General features: G+C 40.6%; 2 protein-coding genes across 23 annotated transcripts in view; both read right to left on the reverse strand.

Annotated features, from left to right (window-relative positions):
* Nucleotides 1–8,971, reverse strand: part of CCDC62 (coiled-coil domain containing 62) — a 41,047-nt gene extending 32,076 nt beyond the window's left edge. For 5 of the 14 annotated variants that reach the window (XR_007406092.1, XM_025473757.3, XM_025473753.3 and 2 more), the window contains exons 1-5: nucleotides 8,753–8,962; nucleotides 6,116–6,308; nucleotides 3,266–3,432; nucleotides 834–935; nucleotides 94–265 (exon numbers count right to left, since the gene is read on the reverse strand). Coding sequence is in view for 13 of the 14 variants with exons in the window: in XM_025473757.3 (XP_025329542.1) it covers nucleotides 94–265; nucleotides 834–935; nucleotides 3,266–3,432; nucleotides 6,116–6,308; nucleotides 8,753–8,788 (670 nt within the window). In the remaining variant the exon portion in view is untranslated. The other 9 variants (XM_049101574.1, XM_025473758.3, XM_025473752.3 and 6 more) reach the window with 8 other exon arrangements.
* Nucleotides 8,972–12,476: 3,505 nt separating this feature from the next.
* On the reverse strand, nucleotides 12,477–26,826 carry DENR (density regulated re-initiation and release factor). 9 transcript variants are annotated; one of them, XM_025473764.3, is made up of 9 exons: nucleotides 26,644–26,779; nucleotides 25,968–26,074; nucleotides 25,756–25,870; nucleotides 21,256–21,275; nucleotides 20,470–20,554; nucleotides 18,471–18,554; nucleotides 15,464–15,580; nucleotides 14,248–14,387; nucleotides 13,852–14,140 (listed from the first exon to the last, which is right to left on the reverse strand). In XM_025473764.3, the coding sequence occupies exons 2-9, from the start codon at nucleotides 25,986–25,988 to the stop codon at nucleotides 14,096–14,098; spliced, it is 627 nt and encodes a 208-aa protein (XP_025329549.1). In that variant the 5' UTR covers nucleotides 25,989–26,074; nucleotides 26,644–26,779; the 3' UTR covers nucleotides 13,852–14,095. The 9 variants fall into 9 exon arrangements, with proteins under 9 accessions (XP_048957534.1, XP_048957535.1, XP_048957532.1 ...); XM_049101576.1 differs by having other exon boundaries at nucleotides 26,688–26,770; XM_025473766.3 differs by lacking the exon at nucleotides 25,968–26,074 and having other exon boundaries at nucleotides 26,688–26,826.
* Between the last annotated feature and the right edge of the window lie 983 nt (nucleotides 26,827–27,809).

A 27,809-nucleotide genomic window follows, 5' to 3' on the forward strand; every position in this document is an offset into this window, starting at 1 on the left:
AAGGGCAGCAACAGATCTCTCAATCACATAATGAAGTAAACTCAAATGGAGAAGTATGTGCCCACGATGAAATGCATGATGTCTCTTCCTTACCTTTCAATTTATTAACTTCAATTTTAAGTGTCTTCAATTTCTGCTTATAATCTTGCTTTTCTTTCACAATACAAGTCTCCACCATCTTTGCGTCACGCAAGGCATGCTCTAATAATTTAAATTTTCCTGAGCAGTCTGCAATGTGATTGACGGCCTCGATAATATCTTTGTCCTCAAAAACAAATTTAAAGACTATTCTGTAAGATTTTTAAGTTTCATTTATTTATTTATTTATTTATTTGTTTTATTTTATTTTTATTTATTTATGATAGTCACACAGAGAGAGAGAGAGGCAGAGACAGGCAGAGGGAGAAGCAAGCTCCATGCACCGGGAGCCTGACGTGGGATTCGATCCCGGGTCTCCAGGATCGCGCCCTAGGCCAAAGGCAGGCGCCAAACCGCTGCACCACCCAGGGATCCCGATTTTTAAGTTTCAACTAATCAGTATAACTTTAAGATTTTTTTTATTTTTAAGTAATTTTTACACTCAATGTGGGGCTCAAACCCACAACCCCAAGATCAAGAGTCCCATGCTCCACTAAGCCAGCCTGAAGCCCCTAAAATGAGAATTTTAAAAGACAGCAACATTGGTAGCTCTACCATCTGATTTGCAATGGGACTTTTTTTTTTTTTTTTTTTTTTTTTTTGCAATGGGACTTTTAAGTAAGATAATGTATATGACTGTACTTTATAAAGTACACAGTGCCCTGACAAATGAAGGTATTATTATTTTGAATTACCTTTAGCTTTATCATCGTAGTGAGAGCCTGTTCTCGAGCTTGTAATTGTCCTACCTGAGCAGAAAGTTCCACTAATGTGTTGCTGAGATTTTCATTTCTAGCCTACAAGGGAACAACACATAAAATACTAATTGAGTCATTTAAAAGGTTTCATTACTATTATTAGCCACAATTTGTGTTCATTCTTCTGTTTTGTCTTCTCTTTAACTTTTATTTAGTAGCAAACTGGGCCAAGGAAGCAGTCATCAAAAAGAATACAAATCTCTCTCTCTCTGCATTACCTCCAGCATTACTTAATTCGTATGCCTGCCCTACTGAATCATAATGATTATGCTTACAAATGTCTATTTCCTAATCTCTTCAATGTATAATTCTAGGTTGGCAAAAAAGAAAATAAATGAAAACTGGATTAGTAAGATTTCCTTTGCTGAAATAAAGTAGCATTAGTGAACTTCTATGCAAATATATGTATTTAAAAAATTTTTTTTTCCTTGGGACGCCTGGGTGGCTCAATGGTTGAGCATCTGCCTTCGGCTCAGGGCATGGTCCCAGAGTCCCGGGATCAGAGTCCAGCATCGTGCCCCACCCCACCCCCCTTCAGGGAGCCTGCTTCTCCCTCTCTGCCTGTGTCTCTGCCTCTCTGTGTCTCTTATGAATAAATAAAATCCTTAAAAAAAAAAAAAAAGTCAGTGGTTGTCAGAGGTTCAGAGAGACAGGAATGGAGCACAGGATTTTTAGGGCAATGAAATTATTCTGTGTAATATCACAACGGTGGATATATGTCATTACACATTTGTCAAAACCCACAGAATATATAACACCGGGAGTGAACCCTAATGTAAACTATGGACTTTGGGTAGCAATGATGTATCAATTAGATTCATTGATCATGACAAATGTACTATTGTGGTGCAGACTGTCCATAGCTGGGGAAGACTGTGTTTGGTGGTGGAGGCAGGGGGTATAGGAGAGATTTCTGTACATTCCACTCTATTTTGATGTGAACATAAAATTGCTCTAAAAAATAAAATTTAACAAAAACAAAAAATCTTCCTGCTCTGAATTGCATCCCCCCCCCCAAACGCATATGTTGAAGCCCTAACCTCCCTCCAATATGGTGTTAACAGGAGATGCTCCTTTGAGAGATAATTAGATGTAAAAGAGGTTGTAAGTGGGGCCCTCATGATGGGATTAGTATCATTATAAGACAAGACACCAGAGATCTTGTTCATTCTCTCTCCTACATTTCCTTTTTATTTTTTTAATTTATTTTTTTTTCCTTTTTAAAGTAAGCTGTATGCCCAATGTGGGGATTGAACTCATGACCTTGAGATCAAGAGTCACATGCTTTATTGACTGAGTCAGCTAAACGCCCCCTACATTTCCATTTTTAAATTCAACATATCAATATAGTTTTTACTTATTTTATAGATATAAGCTATCTAGAATAATCTGAAAAAATTAAAAAGGCATTATCATTATGAAACAAGCATAATATAAAGGATATAACAACAAAAATATGGCCCTATGTGCCTGTCATAAAATATGAGTTCAAAAAATATCTGATGGGGACGCCTGGGTGGCTCAGCAGTTGAACGTCTGCCTTTCACTCAGGGCGTGATCCTGGGGTCCTGGGATCAAGTCCCACATCAGGCTCCCTGCATGGAACTTGGCTTCTCCCTCCTCCTGTGTCTCTGCCTCTCTCTCTCTCACTATGTCTGTCATAAATAAATAAATAAATAAATAAATAAATAAATAAATAAATAAATCTTAAAAAAAAATCTGATGACCAGTTAGAACTGAAAGCTGAAAATCAATCTTACAGATTTTATTCCCAATATGCCACTAACTTGATGTAGATACTGTGTACATCTATTTAATCTACATCAGATAAGGCACAGTTAGAAAGTATAATGTAAAGCTACCAAAACTTTTTTTTAAATATTTTATTTATTTATTCATAGAGACACAAAGAGAGAGAGGCAGAGACACAGACAGAGGGAGAAGCAGGCTCCATGCAGGGAGCCCAATGTGGGACTCCATCCCGGGTCTCCAGATCACACCCGGGGCTGCAGGCGGCGCTAAATCGCTGCACCACTGGGGCTGCCCAAAGGTACCAAAACTTGATGCTACTCATCCCAGACTGTGAGAAAGGCTTTCTAAAATGACCCGTTGTTCATAAAGTGACAGATGCTCCTAGACCAAATGGCTGACAGTCAGAAAAGGTGGTAATGAAGTTTATCTCCCAGACAGCACAGCACTGTGCAGCCAACCAAAGCCATACACTGAACACAAAACTATGGTGGTAGATGGATGGATGGACTTTCATACACATACATGCATTTTAACGGGTACATTTAAATCTAATTTTTCAATACGTGAAACACAAACAGAATTTGGGCTAGTGAAGCTTATCATAGAATAAAACCAACCTCAAGGTCTTCAGAGAGGAGAGAGGAATGGGTTGCTTTTTGAGCCATTTCCTGAAGCTGTAGCTGAGTCTTCTGAAGAGCCGCTTGGCATTCAATTTGATTAGATTCAAGGGTTTTTACCTTCTTTGTGAGTGACTTGATTATTTCAGTTCTTTTATGTAGTTCACCTGAGAAAATTTCATCAATAATTACCTTTTGATCAGATCTGAAGCTCAAAATGCATTATTTTTAAACATGATTAAAAGGCAAGTGTGCGAAATAATTTTTAAAGCATAATTAAGAATGTATTATGGAATCCACAATACTATACTCTAGTCAAGAAACAGACAGACGTCAGCAACCTAGAAGCCCAATGGCTGTTACTTTCTAAGCACAATCTAATTCCCACCTTCCCAACCACCATCCTGATCTTAATCATTTGCCTGCTTAATTATAGTGTTACCAACTAAGACCACATCCCTAAAAACGATTTGATTTGAGCCATATATAACTAGGATTATACTCTATGAGTTCTTCTGTCCCTTTTTCCCCCCCGCCTAAAATGATGATCCTGAGATTTATCCACATTGTGACTGGCATTTGTGCACTATTGTTGCTACATAATATCCCATTATATGATTATGCCAAAATGTATTTATTACCATTGGTGGCCACTAGGCTTGTTTCCACTTTGCAGCTATTATAAACAATGTTGCTCTGAATATTTTTATATATGTATCTTGGCACATTTTTGTAAGTTTCTGTAGCGCCTTGCTACTCAAATGGAGTCCTTGAGCCAGCAGCATTGACATCACCTGGGAATTTGTTAGAAATGCAGACTCAGGCCCCAGACCAACTGTATCAAATCTACATATTAATAAGATCTCTAGGTCATTCATGTGTACTTTGAACTGTGGGTATATTCCCAGAATTGGAAATGCTGGGTCATGAGATATATATATCTTTAACTAGATATTGTCAAATGATTTTCCAAACTAGTTGTACCAACTGAATTCAGTGCTACCCACTAGCATTGAATGAGTCTTCCCTTGGCTCCATAATACCTGACACCTTTATATTTACCTGATAGTATCTTTACCAATACCTGATCATTTTTGTTGGTCTGCTAAGTGTAAATGGTATCACATTATGGTTTTTTTTTTTCATTATGGTTTTAATTTGCATTTCCCTAGTTACTAATACGAATGAAAATTTTTTTGATTGTGTGGAGCCCAACACGGGGCTTGAACTCATGACCCTGAGATCAAGACCTGAACTGAGATCGAGTCAGATGCTTAACCAACTGAGCCACCCCTCAAGTTCCTTATTTTAAAATCAGATACTGTGGTCTATATGTAATGTCATCTTCATTATTTAACATATCTGTATATTACATCTAATGTGCAATCAAATCAAACATGTGTATATATGTATGGCTGGGTACGGTCAGAGTAAAATCAAATGATCATCAAAGAAATGGGAAATTATGCATATTTAGATTGTCATGTTTACAGAGTCCTTTGTGTCACAGAAAATAAAGGAGATGTTATGTATTTATCTTTCTATTAAACAAATCTGGGGATCCCTGGGTGGCTCAGCGGTTTGGTGCCTGCCTTCGGCCCGAGGCATGATCCTGGAGACCAGGGATCGGGTCCCCACATCAGGCTCCCTGCGTGGAGCCTGCCTCTCTCTCTCTCTGTCTCTCGTGAATGAATAAATAAAATCTTTAAAAAAACCCACAAATCTAGTGTTTTCTAATACAGTCTGCTATTGACATAGTATCATTAAAACATTCAGACTTGGGGATCCCTGGGTGGTGTAGCGCTTTGGCGCCTGCCTTTGGCCCAAGGCGCGATCCTGGAGACCCGGGATCGAATCCCACATCGGGCTCCCGGTGCATGGAGCCTGCTTCTCCCTCTCTCTCTCTTTCTGTGACTATCATAAATAAATAAAAATTAAAAAAAAAATAAAAAAAAACATTCAGACTTTAGGACAGGACTAAAGGGATGACAACTAAAAAACAGTACAAAGAAAATTTCTGCAAGCCATTTTTGACACTGCTATAGTTTTAAAAGACAGCAGTTTTAGATACTTAATATCAAGTTCAATACCAAAAACTTAAAATCTTTTGAGTCAGTTCAACAGAAATGGCTAGTCCTATGGCATCTTTATCCATATTCTAGCTCAAAACTAATTTCAGATTCACTCTTGACACTCCAGGTTAATTGGAGCTATATCAAGCATCCTTTTTAGATTTAAGTTGTCTGCCCAACTTTAATTCACATTATTTTTGTTCGATTGTAAGTGTTCATAAAACCCTCCCATCTTCAATTAAACTAAACTCCAGGGGGATCCCTGGGTGGCGCAGCAGTTTAGCGCCTGCCTTTGGCCCAGGGCACGATCCTGGAGACCTGGGATCGAATCCCACATCGGGCTCCCAGTGCATGGAGCCTGCCTCTCTCTCTCTCTTTGTGTGACTATCATAAATAAATAAAAACAAAACAAAACAAAACAAAAAAAAACTAAACTCCAGGGCAGCAGAGATTGTGTTGAGATATTCTTTCTCTTATCTTTCCCATGAGCCCTCTTTTTTTTCCCCCTAACGCATTTAAGTACATTTGTGTCTTGGGTGCCTGGGACTGAGCCTTGCACTGGGCTCTGCACTCAGCAGGGAGTCTGCTTGAGGATTCTCTCCCTCTCCTTCTGCCCCACTCCTTGCTTGAGAGCACATTCTCCCTCTCTCTCAAATAAAAGTAGATAAGTCTTTAAAATAATAATAAATAAGTAAAAACATTTATGTCTAGCCCATGAGCCCTTTGAATATGCTGGCATACAGAAGTGTATAGCAGATACTGCTAATGTATTTCCGACCCTCTAATTTGCTGCAACGTTCTTCCAAAGTCAACACTTTCTGCCGATCCTCTTCCCATGAAAGAAGTTGTCTCTGATGTACTGCGACCATATCATTGAGCTCTTTATCACGATCTTTTAATTCTCCAATGAGCAGCTGCAGCTCTTTCCGTTGTTTGTCGATAGTAGAACACTCAACTTCTGACCCGATGTTCTAAGAAAAAAAAGTGGTTTTACATCAAAATAAAACTAATCAATAACATAAATCAGCCAAAGCATATTTTCCAAATAATTGTATCTTCTTTTGCTGCCAATTCAAGACAGTTAAATTATCTTTTATTCACTGGTAATAACATGGCATCAAAAGTATGTATATTTAAAATGAGTTCATGCATACTGTGCACACTGCCTCTATAATTTTGTCATACCACACATGCCACTCTTAAAAAGTGGGACTGTTGGGACTCCTGGGTAGCTCAGCAGTTGAGCTTCTGCCTTTGGCCCAGGGCGTGATTCCAGCATCCGGGATTGAGTCCCACATCGGGCTCCTTACAGGGAACCTGCTTCCCCCCTGCCCCCACCTGTGTCTCTGCCTCTCTCTCTCTCATGAGGAAATAAATAAAATCTTAAAAAAATAAAAAAAAAGTGGGACTATTTATAAAAGCTTCATTAGCTAAACACAAACTCATCTCATTTTGGCTTTTTTTTTTTTCCTTTGCTGTCAACCCATTCCTTGAATCAATCAACAGTATCATCCCATACTCTGCCCCAGCAATTCTGGATCACTCAAGTAAAGGAAAACATGAAATAATTACTGTTGGAATGTAAATTATTCTCATAACATCTAGCACACACATTCAATCTACCAAGAACAACATAATATTGTGATTGGGCCAAACCCAACACAGGTACTTATAAAAGAAAAATTTCAAACGTACACAGAAGAGAAGGGAACTGTACAATGAACTCTCTTATGCTCAGTACCTAGGTCCTATCATCAAGATTCTGCCCCATTTGTTTCAATTTTCCTTTCTCTTTTTGTTGATTAAAAAATTATACTTCACTTACATATTTGAGATGCATATCAAAAAGGAACATTTAAAAAAAAAAGGAACATTTTTTTATATCATCATGATGCCATTTCATACATAATAAAATTATCTACAGTAATTCCCTTTAGGCATATGTCATTTTAAAGTCTAGCGCAGGGCAGCCCGGATGGCTCGGTGTTTAGCGCCACCTTCAGCCCAGGGCCTGATCCTGGAGCCCCAGGATGGAGTCCTGCATCAGGCTCCCTGCATGGAGCCTGCTTCTTCCTCTGCCTGTGTCTCTGTCTCTATGTCATTAATTAATTATAATTAATTAATTAATTAATTAATTAAAGAAAGAAAGTCTAGTGCACCGGACGCCTGGGTGGCTCAGCGGTTGAGCATCTGCTTTTGGCTCAGGTCATGACCCTGGGATCTGGGATCAAGTCCTACATCCGGCTCCCAGCAAGGAGCCTGCTTCTCCCTCTGCCTATGTCTCTGCCTCTCTCTCTGTCTCTCATGAAAAAATAAATAAAAATCTTTAAAAAAAAAAAAGGAAAAAGAATTCTATCTTAAAAATGGTTAAGGGCAGCCCAGGTGGCTCAGCGGTTTAGCACCGCCTTCAGCCAGGTGCCTGATCCTGGAGGCCCGGAATCGGGTCCCACGCTGGGCTCCCTGAATGGAGCTTGCTTCCCCCTCTGCCTGTGTCTCTCATGAATAAATAAATAAAATCTTAAAAAAAAAAAGTTAAAAGTTCGTCAGAGGCCTACGTATATATATCATTACTGATTTCTTTAAAGAATTATAAAACAATAATGAGTGAATTACTTCCTAGTAACTAAACCCAGAAAACAGAATTTGCATCAAGTGATTCCAAATCACAAGATTTAAATTCTAGTCTTTGAGGACGCCTGGGTGGCTCAGTGGCTGAGTGTGTGCCTTTGGCTCAGGTAGTGATCCCAGGGTCCTGGGATCCAGTTCCGCATCGGGCTCTCCGCAAGGAGCCTGCTTCTTCCCCTGCCTATGTCTTTGCCTTTCTTTCATAAATAAATAAAATCTTTTTAAAAAAGAAAAGATTTCTAGTCTTGGTAAGCCATTCGTTCATTCACTGATTCACTGAACAAAATAATTGCTGAGCGCCAAGTGGCTGGTGATGCGCTCATGAGCGTGCTGGCAAGGCGCACAAATTCTGGTACAGGAAAACAGGCCATAAACCTAGCATGCAAAGAGAAAAGCTCATTTGACCGTACTGGTGAATGCAAAGCTCGCTTTCAACACTTTTCGGTAGAACTCAAGAGTGCTCCTCCACCCTCGGGTTACCGCGAAGGGAGTTAAGGGCAGGCAGCGAGGCGGCGCACAGAACAGCAGCTCTCCAGACGCCCAGGCGCCGTTCAGTGAGCACCTAGTCGCTCGCCACTCGTCTGGGCCGAATGCCGTTCTTACTACGGGAACACAGGCGACCCTCCGCTTCTCCTCTTCGTACCGTGTGTCGTTTTACATTTTAGGCAGACACCGTTCCTTAGAAACCACCCGCGTTGGGCCAGAGTGCCCCCGGGCCGGGAGGCGCGCCGTCCTCTCGCACTCACTCGGACGCTCCGAGCGGGACGCCAAGCCCGCGGCGGCCGCTCACCTGGCGCACGGCGAGGAAGGTCGCCGAAGGGTTCATGGGTGCTTCCTCCGCCCCCGGAGAAAGCCGGTGAGCGCAGCGTCACCTTACAAAGGCCATAGGCGCGCCTGCCCGGAGCGGGGGCGAGCCCCGAACCCCGGAGCCCCGCGCCCCCGCGGCTCCAAGCAAGCACCCAAACGGCCCGCCCAGAGCAACGCGCCCGCCCCGCCTCCGGCGTCGCCTGGGGGGGGCGGGGCCAGCCCGGCTCTCGCGAGACGTCGGAGGCCGCCCTCCCGCCTCTCGCGCGAGTGCGGGGCCGGGGCGGCAGTTTCTGAGGTTTAGCCGCGGACGTGGGGTCCGCCAGCCACGGTCCGTGAAGAGCCGGTTCTTTACCATTGTCCAGAAAACGAGGCAGCGGATTAAAGCCTGTTTCTGCCTCTCCCCCATCACCCCAGTTTATGACCTTTGAGCTGTTCGCTTCTTTCCAGGTCTTGTTAGCTGCTGTGTACACCGGATGCTGAGAACCGTACCTGGCCATTCGCACGGTCCCTACCTGGATGGACGCAAACGCCAGCCCCGGTGATGAGCCGCTGTTGACCATCCTAGCAGACAGCTCGCAACTAAGGATCACAGATTGAGGGGGGAATGGTGTTTTCATTCTTGAAGCTCTTGGAAGAGCAGTGAGAACTTTGGCACTTGGTCATGACAACATCTACCACATTCTGGGGTGAATCTGAGCTTATTCTCGTGTTATCTCATAGTCATCCTTCTTCCCTTCACTTGTTATACAGGAACTGGACTATGAAAAAAAAAAGATACTTAATTTACCCAGGTCCCCGATCCCCTACTGTTTAAACCATAACATGGCATTAGTGGCAAGACAAATTACCAAATATAGTATGATAGTATTTCAACTTTACTTTTTTTTTTTTTTTTAGATTTTATTTATTCATTAATGAGAGACACAGAGAGACAGAACATAGAGAAGCAGGCTCCATGCAGGAAGCCCGATGCGGGACTCCATCCCGGGACTCCAGGATCACACCCTGAGCCCAAGACAGACGCGCTTAACCGCTGAGCCACCCAGGTGTCCCATCAACTTTACCTTTTGACTATGAATAAGCAAAGCGTGTCCTTGTGTTCATAAAAGACAATCTGAAAATGGAAAAAAAAATTTCTTGCTTTGAGGCATTACTGATTTGGGTGGCATTTGCCTCCTTAGGATAAGGTTGTTGTTTGAGAACCAATAAGATGATGTCCAAGATTTAAAATCAGGAAAGTAAATTCTGACTAGTTAAAAGGATCCTATCAGTAGATGACTGTACAGTTAAGTCTCCGTGGAATGAGAAAGATAAAAAGGAAAGTGGTTGAATGTTAACTTTCCAGTTAAGGAGCATTTCAATTCAGGTTTCCCAAATTTCACCATTGTTTAAATGGGGTATTTATCAACCAGGCAACCACATGCCTAACACTCATTGTAAAAATTTGTGTACAAGGGCAACTGGCTGACCGAGTCAGTGGAGCTGCTACTCTTGATCTCAGGATCCTGAGTTCAAGGCCCACATCAGGTGTAAAGATTACTTACAAATACAATCTTAAGGGTGCCAGGGTGGCTCATTCAGTTAAGCATTGGACTTTGGCTAAGATCGTGATCTCAGGGTCCTGGGATGGAGCCCCCCATTAGGCTTCCTGCTCAATGGGGAGTCTGTTTATCCCTCTGCTCCTAATCCATTCCCCCTCGTGCATTCTCAAAACCTTTAAAACACTTAGGCTTGTTTTATGGATTGAGTGTGGTGAGAGGAATATGGCAATTAGTTGCATATCAAAAACTCAATATTTTAAGTTCACTCCCGCAGGTTTACTTTAAAATAGAAAAGAGGCACCTGGGTGGCTCAGTCAGTTGAGCATCCAACTCTTGGTTTTGGCTCAGGTCATTATCTCAAGATCATAAAAGATTGAGCACCACTTTAAGCTCAGCCCTGGACCTGGAGCCTGCTTAGGATTCTCTCTCTTTTGCCCCTCTCTTTCTCAAAAAAAATTAAAAACAAAACCAGAAAAGACCTTTAAAAATTATCTTTTAAAAATGACATAAAACGTTTTATGAAAGCTCCAAGCATTACACTTTATCTGACTTTACACTTCCTCTGATAAACTGACTCATTCCTGTCTCCCTACCTTATTTCCTAACTTAGAAAATAAAAACAGGATCTAAATGGTAGACTGTGGGGCACCTGGGTGGCTTGGTTGAATGTCTACCTTCAGCTCAGGTCATGATCTCACAAGCCCTGCATCAGGGTCCCTGCTCAGCAGGGAGTCTGCTTCTCCCTCTCCCTCTGCCCTTCCCCCTGCTTATGCTCTTTTTCTCTTGCATTCTCAAATAAAATATTTTTAAAAAACCAAATACATAAAAGGTAGACTTCTTTAAAATTTGATTTATCAGGAAAAAAAATTTAATTTTTATTTTTTTTCTTTCTTAAAGATTTTATTTATTCATGAGAGACACAGAGAGAGGCAGAGACATACATAGGCAGAGGGAGAAGCAGGCTCCATGCAGGGAGCCCGATGCGGGACTCAATCCCGCGTCTCCAGGATCACACTAAAGACTTTATTTTGGGATCCCTGGGTGGCTCAGCGGTTTAGTGCCTGCCTTCGGCCCAGGGTGTGATCCTGGAGTCCCGGGATCAAGTCCCACATCAGGCTCCCTTCGTGGAGCCTGCTTCTCCCTCTGCCTATGTCTCTGCCTCTCTCTCTCTCATGAATAAATAAAATCTTAAAAAAAAAAAAAGATTCTATTTATTCAGAGACACAGAGAGAGAGGCAGTCATAAGCAGAGGGAGAAGCAGGCTCCCTGAGGGGAGCCCAATGCAGGACTCAATTCCAGGACCCTGGGATCACAACCTGAGCCAAAGGCAGACACTCAACCACTGAGCCACCCAGGTGCTCTGCAATTTATCAAATTTTTAAGAGTGAGAAAGCTACCATGTATTTTATAATATTTATTAATGGGGCTCCTGGGTGGCACAGTCTGTTAAGCATCCAACTCTTGGTTTTGGTTCCGGTTGTGATCTCAAGGGCCTGAAATGGAGCCCTGCCAACAGAATATGTGCTCAGCACAGGTCTGCTTGGGACTCTCTTCCCTCCCTCCCTCCCTCCTCCTCTCTCTCTCTCTCAAATAAATAGATTTAGAGAGAGAGCACAAGTGGGAAAGGCAGAGAGCAGGGAAAGGGGGAGAGAATCTCAAGCAGACTCTGCTCTGAGCATGGAGCCTAATTGGGGGGGGGGGAGGGGGTTGGATCTTAGGCCTGAGATCACCTGGATCACAACCTGAGCCCAAACCAAGCGTCCCACGCCTGTTTTAACAGACTGCATGCACCACCCAGGTGCTCTTACCATGTACTTTTCTTAAGCAACAGCTGATTTACTGAGGCTCCTATGTAGTAACTAAAACGGAATGTAAAATCACTTGTCAGTATCTATTTTTTTTTTAAGAGAATAAAATACTACATATCAAAGTTGGGTTTGCATTCAAATTGCCAGCTTAATTGTGGCAAATCGTTTACAATTATGACATAAGGCTGTTAAAGGTTAAGTACTCTTTTTGTTAAAAATACTAGACCATGAAAACATTTACAGAATACATACATAAAGAGAGTATATGAATTAAAGTCAATCCTTGGACTTAGCACATTTTAATCAGAGATTAATGCAGCATTTTAAATTTTAGGTCGAAGAAAAAAATTCACACATGTTATACACAAGGACAATTTTAATCCTCCATTATCCTGCAGTAACATCCACTGCTGGCTTTATATGGATTAAAACTGCATTTGCCAAGAACTGTGAACATTGAGAATCTTTACATGGAGTCACAAGGTTGATACAGGCACAGAGACATCTTCCAGCACCAACAGAATACATACACAACACATACCAAATGGTCTTGATGGATAAATTTGCTTCATCAGACACTCATATTTAGTAAAATTCACAGTTAATGCAGAATTTCATTTTCTTAATTTGCATCCTTACTACACATTTTTTTCTAAGATTTTAAATATTGAAAAAAACCACTCATTCATTCAAGGTTGTAATTTGCATGGCAATAAACAATGGGTTCTAAATTTCTTAAAGGTGTCTATAGCAATTTAAAATACCGGAGTCTTCTTTTTCAATTTGCAGCACCTAAAATACCTTTATAAAAACAAAGTTTAAATTCATTTACTGCATTCATTAAAATTCACTGTCAGTTTCTCTTGTGAGACAGACTCATTTCAACTGCTATTTCTCAGACCATATATATATATGTATGTATGTATATATATATATACACATATACATATATATACACACATATACATATATATATATAGAGAGAGAGCGCATTGGTGTATATTCTTTCCAATTTGCTAGCAGAACTTAACTCCCAGAATTTATAGCCAGAATAAGAACTTGGTAGCATCTCTGAATGGCCTTCCACTCAAAACAGTGGTGGTAATATTGGAGGTCTGCTCCCCACTTAACATCACCAAACATGTTTCCAAAGTATTTTGGAAAAATATTTTTAAAAATATGCATAATATTCTACCATATGGTGCACTACCATTCCTCAACCATTTCTCAATTGTTCATTTGTTTCAGTTGCAATTTTTTTTATCTTTATGAGTAACATTGTGATGAACACCCTCACTCACAGTTTTAAGCAAGAATGATTCTATCTTTAGGATAATGTCAACTAAGTGGCTTACTGGGTCAGACTGCAGATGGTTTTAAGGCTTTAATATACTTTACCAAATAATCTCCAGAAGAGCGTGAACAACTCCTACCAACATTAAGTTAATGTGACCACGAAGTGGACTTGGTTGGTAACAATGAAGCAAATTCAACCACAAATCTATTAGATGCCGAAGCATCTCAAAATTATCACATCAAAGAAGCAAGGAGACAGTTATTAATGGTGATGAAGCGAAAATTCAAAATTCAAATTCTTTAAAATATTACTCAGCTTTAAATCATGATGTAATCAAATCATGATTCTTTTAAGATAATAAACAGAAAAGCGTTGCACAAAAAAATCTAGTGTTTTTCCAAAAATAAAAAGTTAAAAAGAGAAAGAGAAAAGTCAGTACCAAATGACCAAAAATTTTTATTTGACTAAATTCTATTTCATGCATAAGCATGACAGTCTCCCGTTTATTAGACTTTGGCAATAAAAAAAACAAGCAGCCTTATACAGAACAGTGAAAATGCCAAGGGTGAGGGTAGTCTACAGTTTTACTGTAGGATAAATATATATTTTCAAAAGGCCTCTCTCCCTTTGGCCATATTAACTCTCAGTTCAGATCATTAAATAGAGACAAATTTTCAAAATCACTTCTTTACTTCTCCAAGATCTTCGATACTATCATCATCCACCTATAAAACACAAATAATTACATCACATGAATTATGGTTTTAAATAACATGGAAGCAACTTGCTTTAAAAACTTATAACCACTGATGCACATGTTCTATCTACTCACCTCTGGCCATTTTTCCTGAATGACATCAATTATGTCATCTGTAAAGTCTCCCTGAATGATGATTTCATCCTCTCCTGTTACTGAGGCACCACAGGAGAATTTTTGAGCAAAAAATCTTTGTGCTTCTTTAAGATCAATTTCTGTTTAAAAAACAAACAGCAAGACTATAACTGGAATTGTATATCAAAGATATTTTTCCATTTTGAAATTCAATCTGCATCTTAATTTCATAAAACAGATCGCCTTAATGGGTTTCATATTCCTTTCAGAATGACAGTTACAAATTACTACAGTGGTCTTAACCATTAACTTATATTTTCAAGGTCAAATAAAGCTTCAGCACATGAAAGTAGCTTTATTCAGGAAGGATGGAGCCACTGGGTGATGGGCGTTAAGAAGGGTAAGTGATGTAATGAGCACTGGGTGTTATATGCGACTGATGAATCACTGAACTCTACCTCTGAAACTAATAATATACTGTATGTTAATTAATTGAATTTTATAAATAAATAAACAAATAAAACATGCATCCTATCACAAAAAACACAAAAAAAGCATCATTTATACTATTTGTAACTCCTATAGTAAGACCAAAATAAATCCAGGAACTCATTAATTCCAAGCATTACATATATATTTCCAAGTACAATGAAGTTCTTTTGTTTATCCCTTTTTACAAGAGAAATAGTTACAGCAGGGAGACAAACCTATCTAATGATTGCTTTTCAACTGTGTTGTCACATGAAGGGACATTGGTTTACAATTTCACTGTTCATTCAAAGCCTCCAGAAAGAGCTCTAAAGCAGGACATTCTGCTGAAACCCACATTCCCTCCCCCTCTACTATCATTCCCAGAGGGCGCAAGCCATTTTGCAGCCTTTTGCCATCAAGCCTGAAGGGACAGAGGAGCAGTATTGATAGGCTTCAAGGAATCCTACCTAGCCCTCCACAATCCACATAAAAAGTGCTCAAGCAGGTATTCTGGAAAGGAAAAAGTTATACACGATTTAAACATCAAATTTTTATTTTGAAGCTATAGTTTGACATGCAAAATCTCATTTTGTATATTCTCAGCAAAAAACAGACCTGTGAAATTTTCATGAAACCGGATTAAAAAAGAAAGAGCAAGACAGACAGACAGGGAGGCAGAGAGCAACAAAAAGAAAATAGTTCACACATTTTAAAACTTAAAACTTACTTAATACTTAAAACTCACCGAAAGTTGCAAGGCCACATACTCTTGTTACATATTTCTTCTTTGCTCTAGGAATTTTGGCTATCGTAACTTTTTGTGGTACAGTCTTCTTTTTTTGCTTTATTTGACCCCTTCCACCTTCATTTATGAAAAAAATGAGCTTAGCATCAATTGTTTAGTGTCTAATATAAAGAATGCTGTTCTTTAAGCTTATTAATTTTTAAAAGGTACCAAAGATTAATTTCTAAAGTTTTTGCTTCTAATACAAAAGTAATAAACACATGCATGAGTTATTCAATAAATATTTATTAAGTAATCTGTACCAAGCACTGCACTAAGGGCTGAGGACACAAAGATGAACAGAAGAAAACATAGTCCCTGGCCTCCAGGGACTCTCAGTCTAGTGAAGAGAGACAAAAAAAGGTTTAATTACTGCAACTGGTACATACTATAACAGAATCCACATATACTGTACTACCATAGCTTTCAGAGGAACAGCCTACTTACCCTTTGGAGGACAGAAAAGAAAAGAAAGAGCACCTTCTGTGAAAAGATTTCACAGAAGAAATGGCATCTTAGTTCTGTAGAAGAACTGTCCAGATGAAAGCAAAAGGACTGGAGAGATCCGGTAAGAAAGGATATCCCAGGAGAAGGGAACAAGTAAAAAGATAAGAGAAGGCATTATACTTGAGAACTACAATTGTCTGATGAAAGATGTTTATGTATATGCAGGAAATAAAGCCAGAAAAGCAAGAGATTACCTACCAGTCATTAAAGGACTAGCACATCAAGCTCTGTTATTTGATTTTATACTGAGGCAGAAGAAAAGCCACTGGGATGCCTGATGGCTCAGTGGCTGAGCCTCTGCCTTGGTTCAGGTCATTATCCCAGGGTCTTCCGATCTGAGTTCCGCATTGGGCTCCCTGCAGGGAGCCTGGTTCTCCCTCTGCCTATGTCTCTGCCTCTCTCTGTGTCTCTCATGAATAAATAAATCTTAAAAAAAAAAAAAGAAAGAAAGAAAGAAAGAAAAAGAAAAGAAAAGAAAGAAAAGAAAAGAAAAGAAAAGAAAAGAAAAGAAAAGAAAAGAAAAGAAAAGAAAAGAAAAGAAAAGAAAGAAAAAAAAGCCACTGAATGAATAGAAGAGTGGAAAAACCAGATTAGGCCTTATGAGATAAACCTATAGCATGGAAGGTGAATTTGAGGAATAAGGCCAAGAGAGAGCTCCTATAGTAGTTGAGGAGGAAATATATCAAATCAAAACCTAACAAAGCAGTGGTAACGGTAATGGCAACTAGGCAGAGGCCAGAGTAAGGAGGAGAAAAAACAGAATTCAGAACTAATCAAAAGGAATTAAAAAAAAAAAAAGAATTAGTACTAAATAAATTACGGAAGGAGACTATTAAAAAAATGATTAAGGGATCCCTAGGTGGCGCAGCGGTTTAGCGCCTGCCTTTGGCCCAGGGCGCGATCCTGGAGACCCGGGATCGAATCCCACGTCAGGCTCCCAGTGCATGGAGCCTGCTTCTCCCTCTGCCTGTGTCTCTGCCTCTCTCTCTCTGTGTGACTATCATAAATAAATAAAAATAAAAATAAAATGATTAAAAGGAAGAAAGAAAGAAAACCAACATGAGTGTCAGTCAGGTCCTGGCTCAGATGACTAGATAAAGCATGCTGTGCTTAACCAAAAGACTTGTTAGTTTGGCTTTTTTGGAAATGCCAAGTATTTTTTTGGAAATACCTGGGACTTGTTTGGGTTTTTTTTGGAAATACTGCATTTGAGGTATCTGTGGGACCATGCACAGTGCCAGTCTAGAGACTAGGCTAGGACTAGAGGTATAGATTTAGGAATTGCAAGTGTAGAGTGATGTCAGAAGTTAAGAATGTGAAACTCAGGGAGAAAACTGCCGAATGAGGAGGTAAAAGGGCCAAGCACAGGATCCTGGGAAATACAACTTTTAAGGGACAGAAGGGAGAAGTTTGCACAGAAGACCAAAGAGGAGTGACAGGGAAAATGAAGAAAGAAGTCTGTCACAAAAACCAAGGAAGTACAAGAGTTTCAACGAGAAAGGCGTGCTCAAATGCTCTTACTGCTTAGCAATGACTGAGCCACTCCTGGCTGCTATTAGAGGAATTTCAGTGGCATGACAGCTTAGGATGGAATTAAGTATGAACAACGAAGGACAGAAGAACAAGGACAGTAAGTCTAGTCTTACTACAAAAGTCTGGTTAAGAAGGGCAGGGCAAAGGATAAGGCAAATGAAGACATGGGCATTTTTCTTGAAAGATGCAAAGTCCTTATTTATAAGCTAATTTTAGTCATAGGGGAGAATAATCAAGGCAGAAGATACAGGCAGGAACAGAATCCAGAGTAGAGGAATTCGTTTTAGGAAAGGTAAACAGGTATATGCGACAGCTATTTAAAAAATAAATAAAAAAAATAAAATAAAAAAATAAAAATAAATAAATAAAATAAAATAAACTGAGCTGACAACATAATGAGAGAATAAAATCTTTTAGGGACGCTTGGGTGGTTCAGCAATTGAGCGCCTGCCTTCAACCCAGGACATAATCCTGGAGTCCTGGGATCGAGTCCTGCATTGGGCTCCCTGCATGGAGCCTGCTTCTCCCTCTGCCTATGTCTTTGCCTCTCTGTCTCTCATGAAGAAATAAATAAAATCTTAAATAAATAAATAAATAAAATCTTTTATAAATGTCCTCACTCTACATAGAATACATAGTTATTTTAATAAGGTAACAAAATTTTGAAGTCATCAAGCTGGTTGGTTGCTTTTTGCATATGCACACAGCAATTAACGCATGTTGTCCTAGGTCCAATTTACTGATAAAGCCCAAATCAAATGGCATCCAGTCATCCTGAGAATATGATTCTGTACCACTCTGTAGGGTACACATATGGAATTACATCAGCAGGTAGATATTACTGGCTTTAGGACTGCCTTCATTATGTTATTTCCTCTGAGAGAGGAAAAGTGTGTTTATGTAAATCAAGCCATGGATTTAGGCTTACCTCTTTTTTGCTTTTTCTTCTCTTCCTCTTCCCCTGCTGTGCCCTGACCCTCACTAATTCCAGCTTCTTGTTTCGGTGAATTTTCTAGATGTAACAGTGAAATCCAAAAGCATTAACATCACTTCAATATAACCTTAAAAAAAAATCACCTTTGAGCAACTTCGTATACAAATAAGGCATCTTGCCAACAACTGATCATGCCACTTATAAAGCAAACAATTATACTGTTAAATTTCTATCAAGTCTAATTCTGGTCTTTATGGTCAAGTGCAAGGTGACAGAAGACAAAACAAAGTTTTTGATATGTGAAGATTAGGATCTTTTCACCCACATGAAAGAAGTAGGAAACACTCACACTCTGCAGGAGTGTTTCCTATCTAAACATACTTATCTATGCAACAGGAGGTCTCATCCTGAATAAGACAACTCCCTCCCCAGGTCTTATCATGTCCTAGGCAGGTCCTGTCCCAGGCTGACCATGACCATGCAGACTGCAACACCTAACTGTAGGGTTCTTTTCCAACAATGACTGTAGCTACTATCCAAAAAGGCCTTATATGTTTCAGGGGTTATGCTTCTTAAAAACAATCTGAAAATCAAAGCAGCAAATGGTGGAATAACACCGGGTACACCTGATAGGCCTGTTCTGAGCCCAGGCTTTCCCTTCTTCCTGCTACTGTCTTCATTTCCACCAATCTTGTAAGAGCAGCCAACAATTTTAAAATTGAAGAAATCTGTTCTCTGTAGTCTTCTTTCTTCTGGCAACAGCAACTCCATTCTTTTGGTTGCCAAAACCCTAGATGCCTCCTTTTCTCACATCCCACATGCAGCATACCAGAAAACTGTCAGCTCTACCTTCAAAACACACTGAGAATCTGATCACTTCTCCCCACCTCCACTGCTACCATTCTGGTCAGTCTCCTGGCCTAATTACTACTGCGGCCTCCTATCTGGTCTCCCTTTACTGCCTGTGCCCCTCTTCAGTCTATTCTTTAGCACAGCAGCCAGAGATGCTGTTGAAACAAAAGTTCGACCTTACTGCTCTCCTGCTCCACATCTCCTGAATAAATGCCAAGTCTTGGCCTTTAGGGTGTGGTCCGCCTTACCTCTCTGACTTCATCTCTGACCCTTCTCCCCCTCCTTCAATAAGATCCAGACACAAAGGCTTCCTTGAGATTTCCTGAATATAACAAGTAAGCTTTTACCTTAGGGCCTTTGCACTTGCCCTGCACCTGGAATGTTCTCCCAGATATCCAAATGACTCACTCCCTTACTTCCTTTAGATCTTTGTTTAAATTTGGTCTTTTCAGCAAAATCTTTCCTACCACCACTCAAAATTTCCAATTTCCTCCCTCAACAATTTTTATCTCCCCATTCTCTACTTATCATTATTTAACATACTTATTTTGTCTTATTTTACTTAGTCTCCTCTTCTAGAATATAATTTCCAAATAATAGATCTTTTGTTTACTACTTTATCTCCAGCATCTAAAACAATGTGTAGTATATAGTATACTCACAAGAAATAATTTGTTAAATGAATGATTGAAAATACATTTGCTCCTAAGCCATTACTCTTCTTATAAGAAAGTTATCCTGAACTCTCTCAGAGTTAAGACACATGAAACTGTGTGTGATTCTATATAAGGAATTTTAACCCAAAAATATAAAATGGTTTTAAAGTTAATAGATATAAATACAATTCTGTAATATCCTACTAAAGGAGCACTTTCATGACACCTGAATGGCTCATTGGTTGAGAGTCTGCCTTTGGCTCAGGTCGTGTTCTTGGGGTCCTGGGATCAAGTCCCACATCAGGCTCCCTACAGAGAACTTGTTTCTCCCTCTGCCTATGTCTCTGCCTCTCTGTGTCTATCATGAATAAATAAAATATTTTAAAAATATAAATAAAGGAGCACTTTCTTATCTTTAAAATAATGCCTTATGTGCATTTGTTTCAGATACACAAGCTTTGATGAAAGAAAAAAAAGGTTCATACCTACAGTAAGTTTTGCAAACTCATTTGGAAAATTCTTCTCTAACCACTGTCGACATTTAGCAACATCAGGCATATATTCACAGTACTGGGAGATTAGAGGGGAGAACAAATTGAGTCACAACAGAACATTTTCAATCAACCAATACATTTTAATTAAGTCATTCCCTATGTTTGCTATATTAAGAATGATGAAACTAACCACTCCCACTAATGTCTTATCCACAAGAATTCTGTGTTCCACCAGGAAATGCCCCATAAGCAATTAGAATTTAAAAAGGATTAAACACTTCCTCATTGTAGTATTTTTTTCCCCCATCAAACAGAAGGGCATTAGAAAAAGCAGCAAACAAAACCAAGCATGTTTATTTCTTGCTTTGGACACACAGGTGTCTCAGTATTTTTGTGACTTGCCAACAGATCCTGACTCAGAAGCTTATTAACAGAAAATCTTATACATAATTTTAATTTATGCTTTCCTCTGCTTAGAAATTAGATTTTGGTTTTAAAGCTACTCTTATTTTATTAGCTAACTATTCATGAATTTCAAGCAAAGTCCAAACTGTATAGTCAAGTGCAAGAGATGTACACAATGTACACATATGATACAAAGTCTTAAGAAAACAATTTTTAAGACTATAAAATTATTCTAATCCAAGATTCTCTATAAAAAGTTAAAACTGTACTATCAAATGACAGATATGAAAAATAGAAAAAAGTTCTCAGGCTAGCTCTAAAATCAATGACCCCAAATGCAGAAGGTAAAAAAAGAATTTGAAAAAGACTTACCTCTGTTGGTAATGAACAGACTGGGGAAATGGAGAAAAAAAAAGATTGGAAAACTTAAATATATGTATATATATAAACACACAAGGCTCAGCCTTTTAAATCTGACAAAATGTTTCATTTCTACTTTTTCCTATAAATTCTGTACCACTTTTCAAATACTACCCATCACACTTTTTTTTGAGGTAAAAGGTACATGGTTCATAGAGATTTTCTCTTAAGTTTTTTGTTTCTAATCTAAAGACTATAACCGTCAGTTGATGGAACATCAAACTATACTATCTTGCATAGCTTAAGGTTTTACCATAACCACTTTAATACATCTGAAGCTAAGCTGAGAACAATTCCCCATACAACAAAGCTTGAAAGGAACTGGTTCTTTTGATAGTTTTACCAAAACAGCCACCAGTTTTTATTCATACTAACATACTTATAGACTTCAGTAGCACTTTTGCTACCATTTCTTTGCAATACACGTTTTCTTTCCTTTTTCATATTATCCTACATAAGATTAAGCACCTTATAAAGCTAAAAGGAATGTAGGTTCAATCTTGTCCTCATACAGGCTGCATGAGATAAAGAATTAGAACTCAAAAGGTTTCCTGATTTTAAATAGAATTCTGTTTAAATAGAATTCTGTTACTGGGTCAACTGTTTATTTTGTTCTCTTAAGGTGAAGAATAGAGTAGTTCAGTGTGCTCAATTATCTTGAGATTTGTGAGGGAGCAGAGCATTTCTCATCACAGCAATTATCGTTATATGCATTATTATGTGTCATCATCACTACCCTGTGATGATGTAAGTAAGAAATACCACATCTGCATTACCGATAGGTAAGTAACCTGCTGCATGTGGTTAGCAGAACAGGATTTGAACCCTGGCCAATTTCTGAAGCTTTTTTTAAATAAACATTTTATTTATTTATTCACGAGAGACACAGAAAGAGAGAGGCAAAGACATAGGCAGAGGGAGAAGCAGACTCCATGCAGGGAGCTCGATGTGGGACTCCATCCCAGAACTCCAGGATCACGCCTTGAGCCAAGGCAGACACTCAGCCACTGAGCCACTCAGACGTCCCAGTTTCTGAAGCTCTTAACCACAAAATCAGATTACATGACATACACAGGTAGGGCAGCTGTGTGCCAGCCATGTGACAGTGGTATGCCTTCTCCTCATCCCACCATCACTATTTTTTTTAAAGACTTTATTTATTTATTCATGAGAGACAAAGAAAGAGAAAGAGAGAGAGAGAGGCAGAAACACAGGCAGAGGTTTATGGTACTCAATCCTGGATCCCAGGATCATGCCCTGAGCCGAAGGCCGACGCTCAACCGCTGAGCCTCCCGGGTGTCCCCCATCATTTTTTTTATAGATGATGCTCTAAGAAAGGTTAAATAGCTCATCCAAGGACAAAAATGGTAGGTGGCAGAAGAAAACTGGAACCTAGTATCTCTTTATTTCAAGTGTGGAGATCTCTCCTCCAAAGCTCTCCCTGGTTAACCAAGACCTCTACAATCCTCAGAGTTCAAGTTCAAATACCAGTAGGTGCAGGGGATCCCTGGGTGGCTCAGTGGTTTGGCACCTGCCTTTGGCCCAGGGCGTGATCCTGGAGTCCGGGATCGACTCCCGCATCGGGCTTCCGGCATGGAGCCTGCTTCTCCCTCTGCCTGAGTCTCTGCCTCTCTCTATCATGAATGAATGAATAAAATCTTGAAAAAAAAAAAAAAAAAAAAACCAGTAGGTGCAGATATTCAGTCACACTTTCAGAATTTAATTATAGGTTAAATACCATTTCAGCAAATGCTAAACTATAAAACTTTGTACATCATTTCAAAGAATATTCAGCTTGACAAAATTCTAATATAATGCAAACATCTGGATGGTTCTTTTGGGCTCACGGTTATTTGCTTTTAAAGTCAATTTCCCTTTCTGCAAACCATAGCTTTTCGACACAAAGATCTAGCATTTACCATCAAACCTCACATCACTAATAGTGGAACAACCTGACATTATGTACTTGCTGACGTGACGCAACATGAAGAACAAGGCATCTTCAACCAAGATATCTTCTGCTATGGTCTGAATGTTTGTGTCCCCTCAAAACTACTATGTTTAAACTCTAATCCAACGTGACGGTATTAGAAGGTGGAGCCTTTGAGAGTATTATTCCTTCTCTACACTCTCCTAAGTAGGGTCTTTAATGGATGAGGAAACTGGCCAAGGTAACACAAGGGAGTAGATGGCTGAGTCAGGATTCAAACTCAGATTGAGTCTGAAGTCACAATCCTGAAGACAAAATGTCTCCCCAGAAATGACCCCATTCAACCTAACCTTGTTTCTCAGTCTATGCCAATCAGCATTCTGTTCCAATCAGCCCTTTCTTTTCCCTCTCCCCTGAAGACACTGTATTAAATCTTACTACCATATTGTTCTTATGAATTCCTTCACCTTTCATGCAAATTCTATGCATTGTCTGAGGCTTCTCATTTCCTTGGAAATTTGCCTACCTTCCTCTGAAAAAGATGCCTTTTCCTCAACTCCTAATTCACAGTTATAATCAGTACTATTTAATTTAGCATTTTATATTTTCTAATATTGCTTCTTCTACAACTAGACCATAAACTCCTTGAGGAAGTAACCCCGTCCCCAGTTTAGGCCTAGATTATCAATACAAATTAGGGAGGGAAATAAATAAACCTTTCTCTAAAAGGTTAGGGACCTCTGGTCCACTGGGGTGGTTTGCATATTTAGTGCAGTTATTCAAAAGTCACTGTAGCAGTCACATTAACAGCAATTTAACAGGATGGTTTTCATATACCATATTTCATCAATTCTAAATTTTTTTCATTTTTATAGGGATGCATCTTATAATTACGGCACGTCAATCTGACAGGTTTTTTCTTAGTGGAACATAAAATAATGGTGAATCTTATAAAACAGAGTCTTAGATTAGATGAAATAGCATATAAAGAACAAGAGCTCTTAACTATATCTGACAAAGATAAACCATACTAAACTAATGTACTTCTCTTACAATAAAACTTAATTGTACTATGTTTCTGTGTTAGCTGCTATGTCAGAAGCTTTATACAAGTCACCTGACAGGATACAATCATCATTTCCATTGTACAGATCTTAAAAAACAGACATCTAAATCTTAAGTGAATTAGGTAACTTGCCCAAGGTCACATAGCTGGTAATGCTGGAGTCAGAATGCAGACCTCAGTCTGTGACTCCAAAGGCAATAAGATGACCATATAAGACCAATATCAGGGCAGCCCCGGTGGCTCAGCGGTTTAGCGCCGCCTACAGCTCAGGGCGTGATCCTGGAGACCCAGGATGGAGTCCCACATCGGGCTCCCTGCATGGAGCCTGCTTCTCCCTCTGCCTGTGTCTCTGCCTCTCTCTCTCTCCTCTTTGTGTATTCTCATGAATAAATAAATAAAATATTAAAAAAAAAAAAAAAGACCAATATCATAACAAAACTCAATCAACCTTACAAAGAATTCCTGTGCCTTACTCTTACTGAATTCCCATACTCTTACTGAGGCATAGTAATTTTATCAGCAAAGATATCTGATAAATGGCAAGTTGACAAAATTGTTGAACTCAGTGACATCCCCTCTGCTTCTATAGTGCTTAAACTCCAGATGACGTCTCTATTACACTCACAGTATGTAAAGTCTCCAAACACAAGTGCCTTTTCTGACTTATTCACTTAGTCCCCAGTACCTAAAACACTGCAAGGTACAGAGTAAGCGATCAAAAATATTTCCTGAAAAAAATTATTTATTTCCTCTTTTGCTATCTTGGACCTTCAAACTTTCCAAAATACTAATAAAATTAGAGCATTTCCAACTCACAAATATCTCTGTATTGAAAATGAGGGGAAAAGAAATGAGGAAAAAACACTCCAAGGGAAAAAGAATCCTGATTCAATCTAATACACATATTATCAATCAAACCAAGAACACTTTCTCAAGACTGTCCTACTACCCATCGCTCCAATCTCATCTTCTTTCCTTACTGACATCCTCCCTATAATATAAACACTATACTAATCTAGAGTTGTTCATTTTCCACAGATGTGCATCCACCAAGCCTTTTCTTGCATAGCCAGCCATTCACTTCATCTGGGATGCCCTTCTCCACTTTATCCAGTCCTTGTCATCTCTTCAGACTCAGTATCTTCCAAGAAGTCCTCCTTTAATAGCAGACCAGCAAGTAACATTAGGTTGAAATAATCTATTTGCATGCCTCTCTTCCAACTGGACTGCAAGCTTTTCCAGGCCAAGTAGCAAGACACAAGTCATTACAGGTTGGGAAAATCTGTAAACCCATGCCTCCTCTTCACCAGTGCCCCACCCCCAACCTTGCGGCTCCAATTAAGGGTTTCACAAACAGCACAGATGAGAAAAGGATTAATAGGATCAAATGTGATATACAATCATAATGCATAAAAACAAAGTGACCAAAAGCCATTTTCTGCTTTGTAACACTTGCCTCCACAGTAAAGGACTCGAAGTGGGTAGTCTGCATCTAACTTGGTATTGCCCTTCGAGTCTCCTTTGCAATCATGCCCACCGGACTCAGAAATATCAGCAGCCATCTCACAAACCTGTAAACAAGGAAAATAACACATTTTCACTATTTTGGACCAAGACCTCAAAGAAGCAGTGTTCAGAGGTAGCCTCACTTCCGCCCACTGGAAATACCTCAACCCTAAATGTTTCCATTCTGTTCTTAAGTGAAGGATACAAGCTGCATTAGGATCCATAAAATGTGACCAATTCTGGGCGCACCACCAACCAGCTCCACAGGTCTACAGGGAAGCAAGTGACGGGAGAAAAAGCACTGTGAAGAATGGGTCGGGGGGTGGGGGCTCTAGTGGAAAGAGGACGCAATGGGATAATAGGATGGGGAGGATGATCCGTAGTGAGGGGGCAAAAGGTCTGGGGATGAAATGGGAGGGATGCAAACTGCAATAAAGGCCACATAAAATAAAAGGCTAAAAGAGCCTACGAAGAAGGGATGAGTGACCAGAGGTGCCCAGAGTACAGGGTGTGGGCGCAGCTAAACGCCAAGCGAGGGACACAGGAATCCGGGAAGCGATGGGAGTGGGAGGGGGCGGGGAGACCAGAATCTGAAGACAGAAAATGGGGGCGGAAGAATCGGCAAGGGGCAGAATGTAAGAGCACTGGGGCGACATGGGCGGCCAGGAGTTAGGGGAGATCCGAGGCGAAGGGGCAATCCCAGGGACACCACAGGGGCCCATGTGGGCGGGGGTGTGGAGACGCCCGGCCCGGCCCCCTTCCGCCGGACAGCACCTCGGCTTCCCCCCACGCTCTCTACGAGCTCTTCGGAAGAGGGAGAGGCTCGAGGGGTCGTTACCCAGGCGGTCGCACAACCCCCGCCGCCTCCGCTCCCGCCACTACCGCCAGCTGAAGCAACACATGCAATTCCTCTTCCCCGGCCAGGGCCGCCAGAAAGCCCGTCGGCAAGCCGCGGTCCCGCGAGACAATAAGCCTTTATCGCGAGATTCAGGTCGCCGCTGGGAGGCTGTCGCGAGAAGCCTGAAGGCGGAGGCGGAGGGGCACTGGGGAGCATGCGCATTGTGCTCGGGGGCGGAGCCAAACCTCCGAGCGGCTGACAGCCAGTAGGCGGTGCTCGTTACTCGGGGGAGAGGTTGGCGGGTCGGCTGGCTGGCGGCGCGCGGGGCGGAAGCCGACGCGGAGAGGAAAGAGGAGGTGTGCGCTGAAATCATCGGTGACTCCCTGTTGTGGAGCTGGGGAATGTTGCCCCTAGTCTGGGGCGCATCCTGGAGTTCTGACTAACCTCCAGCCTGTTGCATAAGTCACTGCTCCGCGGGGAGATGGCACCTGGAAAAGGCGTTTGGTTTCATTTCAACACCTTTCCCTGCAGTGACTGAATTATTCTTGGAAAGATCATATGAACGCTATTTAGATTGTTCCAGTCGCCCCGTAATCTCACACCCCCCTAACAGCTGCTGCCCTCACCATCCTCGTCTTTGCGATCAGTCCCTCAGGTCTCAGGCGGACGGACACTAGCACACGCGGGCCGTCCTAGCTTTGCTTCCGTCTAGTTGTTTCCTTCTGGGAAAATCCTTTCCTAACCGTGCTCCGCCCGAGTCCCTCCCAGTCGCGTTGGTGAAATGGGAACAACACTACAGTGCTTGCAAACCTCTGAGGGTTAGGAAAAGGATGACCAAGGAGTGCTTGGTAGCCGGTGGAGGTTGCTTTGTCCTTCACCTCATCCCCCTTCTTCCCGGCCGACTTCATTTGCGCCACCACCATCCTTACATTTTCTGCTCACGGTTTACTTTATGCGTGCACAAAACCATCTGGCATAATCTTTTTCGCCGGTGACTGCTGCCTCCACCCTGACATCTTTCTTAAATAAAAGAGGAGTCTCCACCCTAACCTCCTTGCAGAAGAGTCAATTCTGTGTAACTAGTGAAAGAAGATCTTGTTCCCAAACATGGTTGATTCCAATAATAATAGCTTTCGATTCCAATAATAACTTCCACTTATTGACAC

Source organism: Canis lupus, chromosome 26, assembly GCF_003254725.2.
Source record: "Canis lupus dingo isolate Sandy chromosome 26, ASM325472v2, whole genome shotgun sequence".
NCBI classification, from domain to species: domain Eukaryota; kingdom Metazoa; phylum Chordata; class Mammalia; order Carnivora; family Canidae; genus Canis; species Canis lupus.

Coding starts and splice junctions, on each gene's coding strand:
- DENR (XM_025473764.3), bottom strand. CDS start 25,988: ATGGAAACATTTAGGGTTGAG. Junction 25,871..25,967: donor TGGAAACATTTAGGGTTGAG/GTATTTCCAGTG, acceptor CCTTGTTTACAG/GTTTGTGAGATGGCTGCTGA. Junction 14,141..14,247: donor TTCAGGAAAAATGGCCAGAG/GTGAGTAGATAG, acceptor TGTGTTTTATAG/GTGGATGATGATAGTATCGA.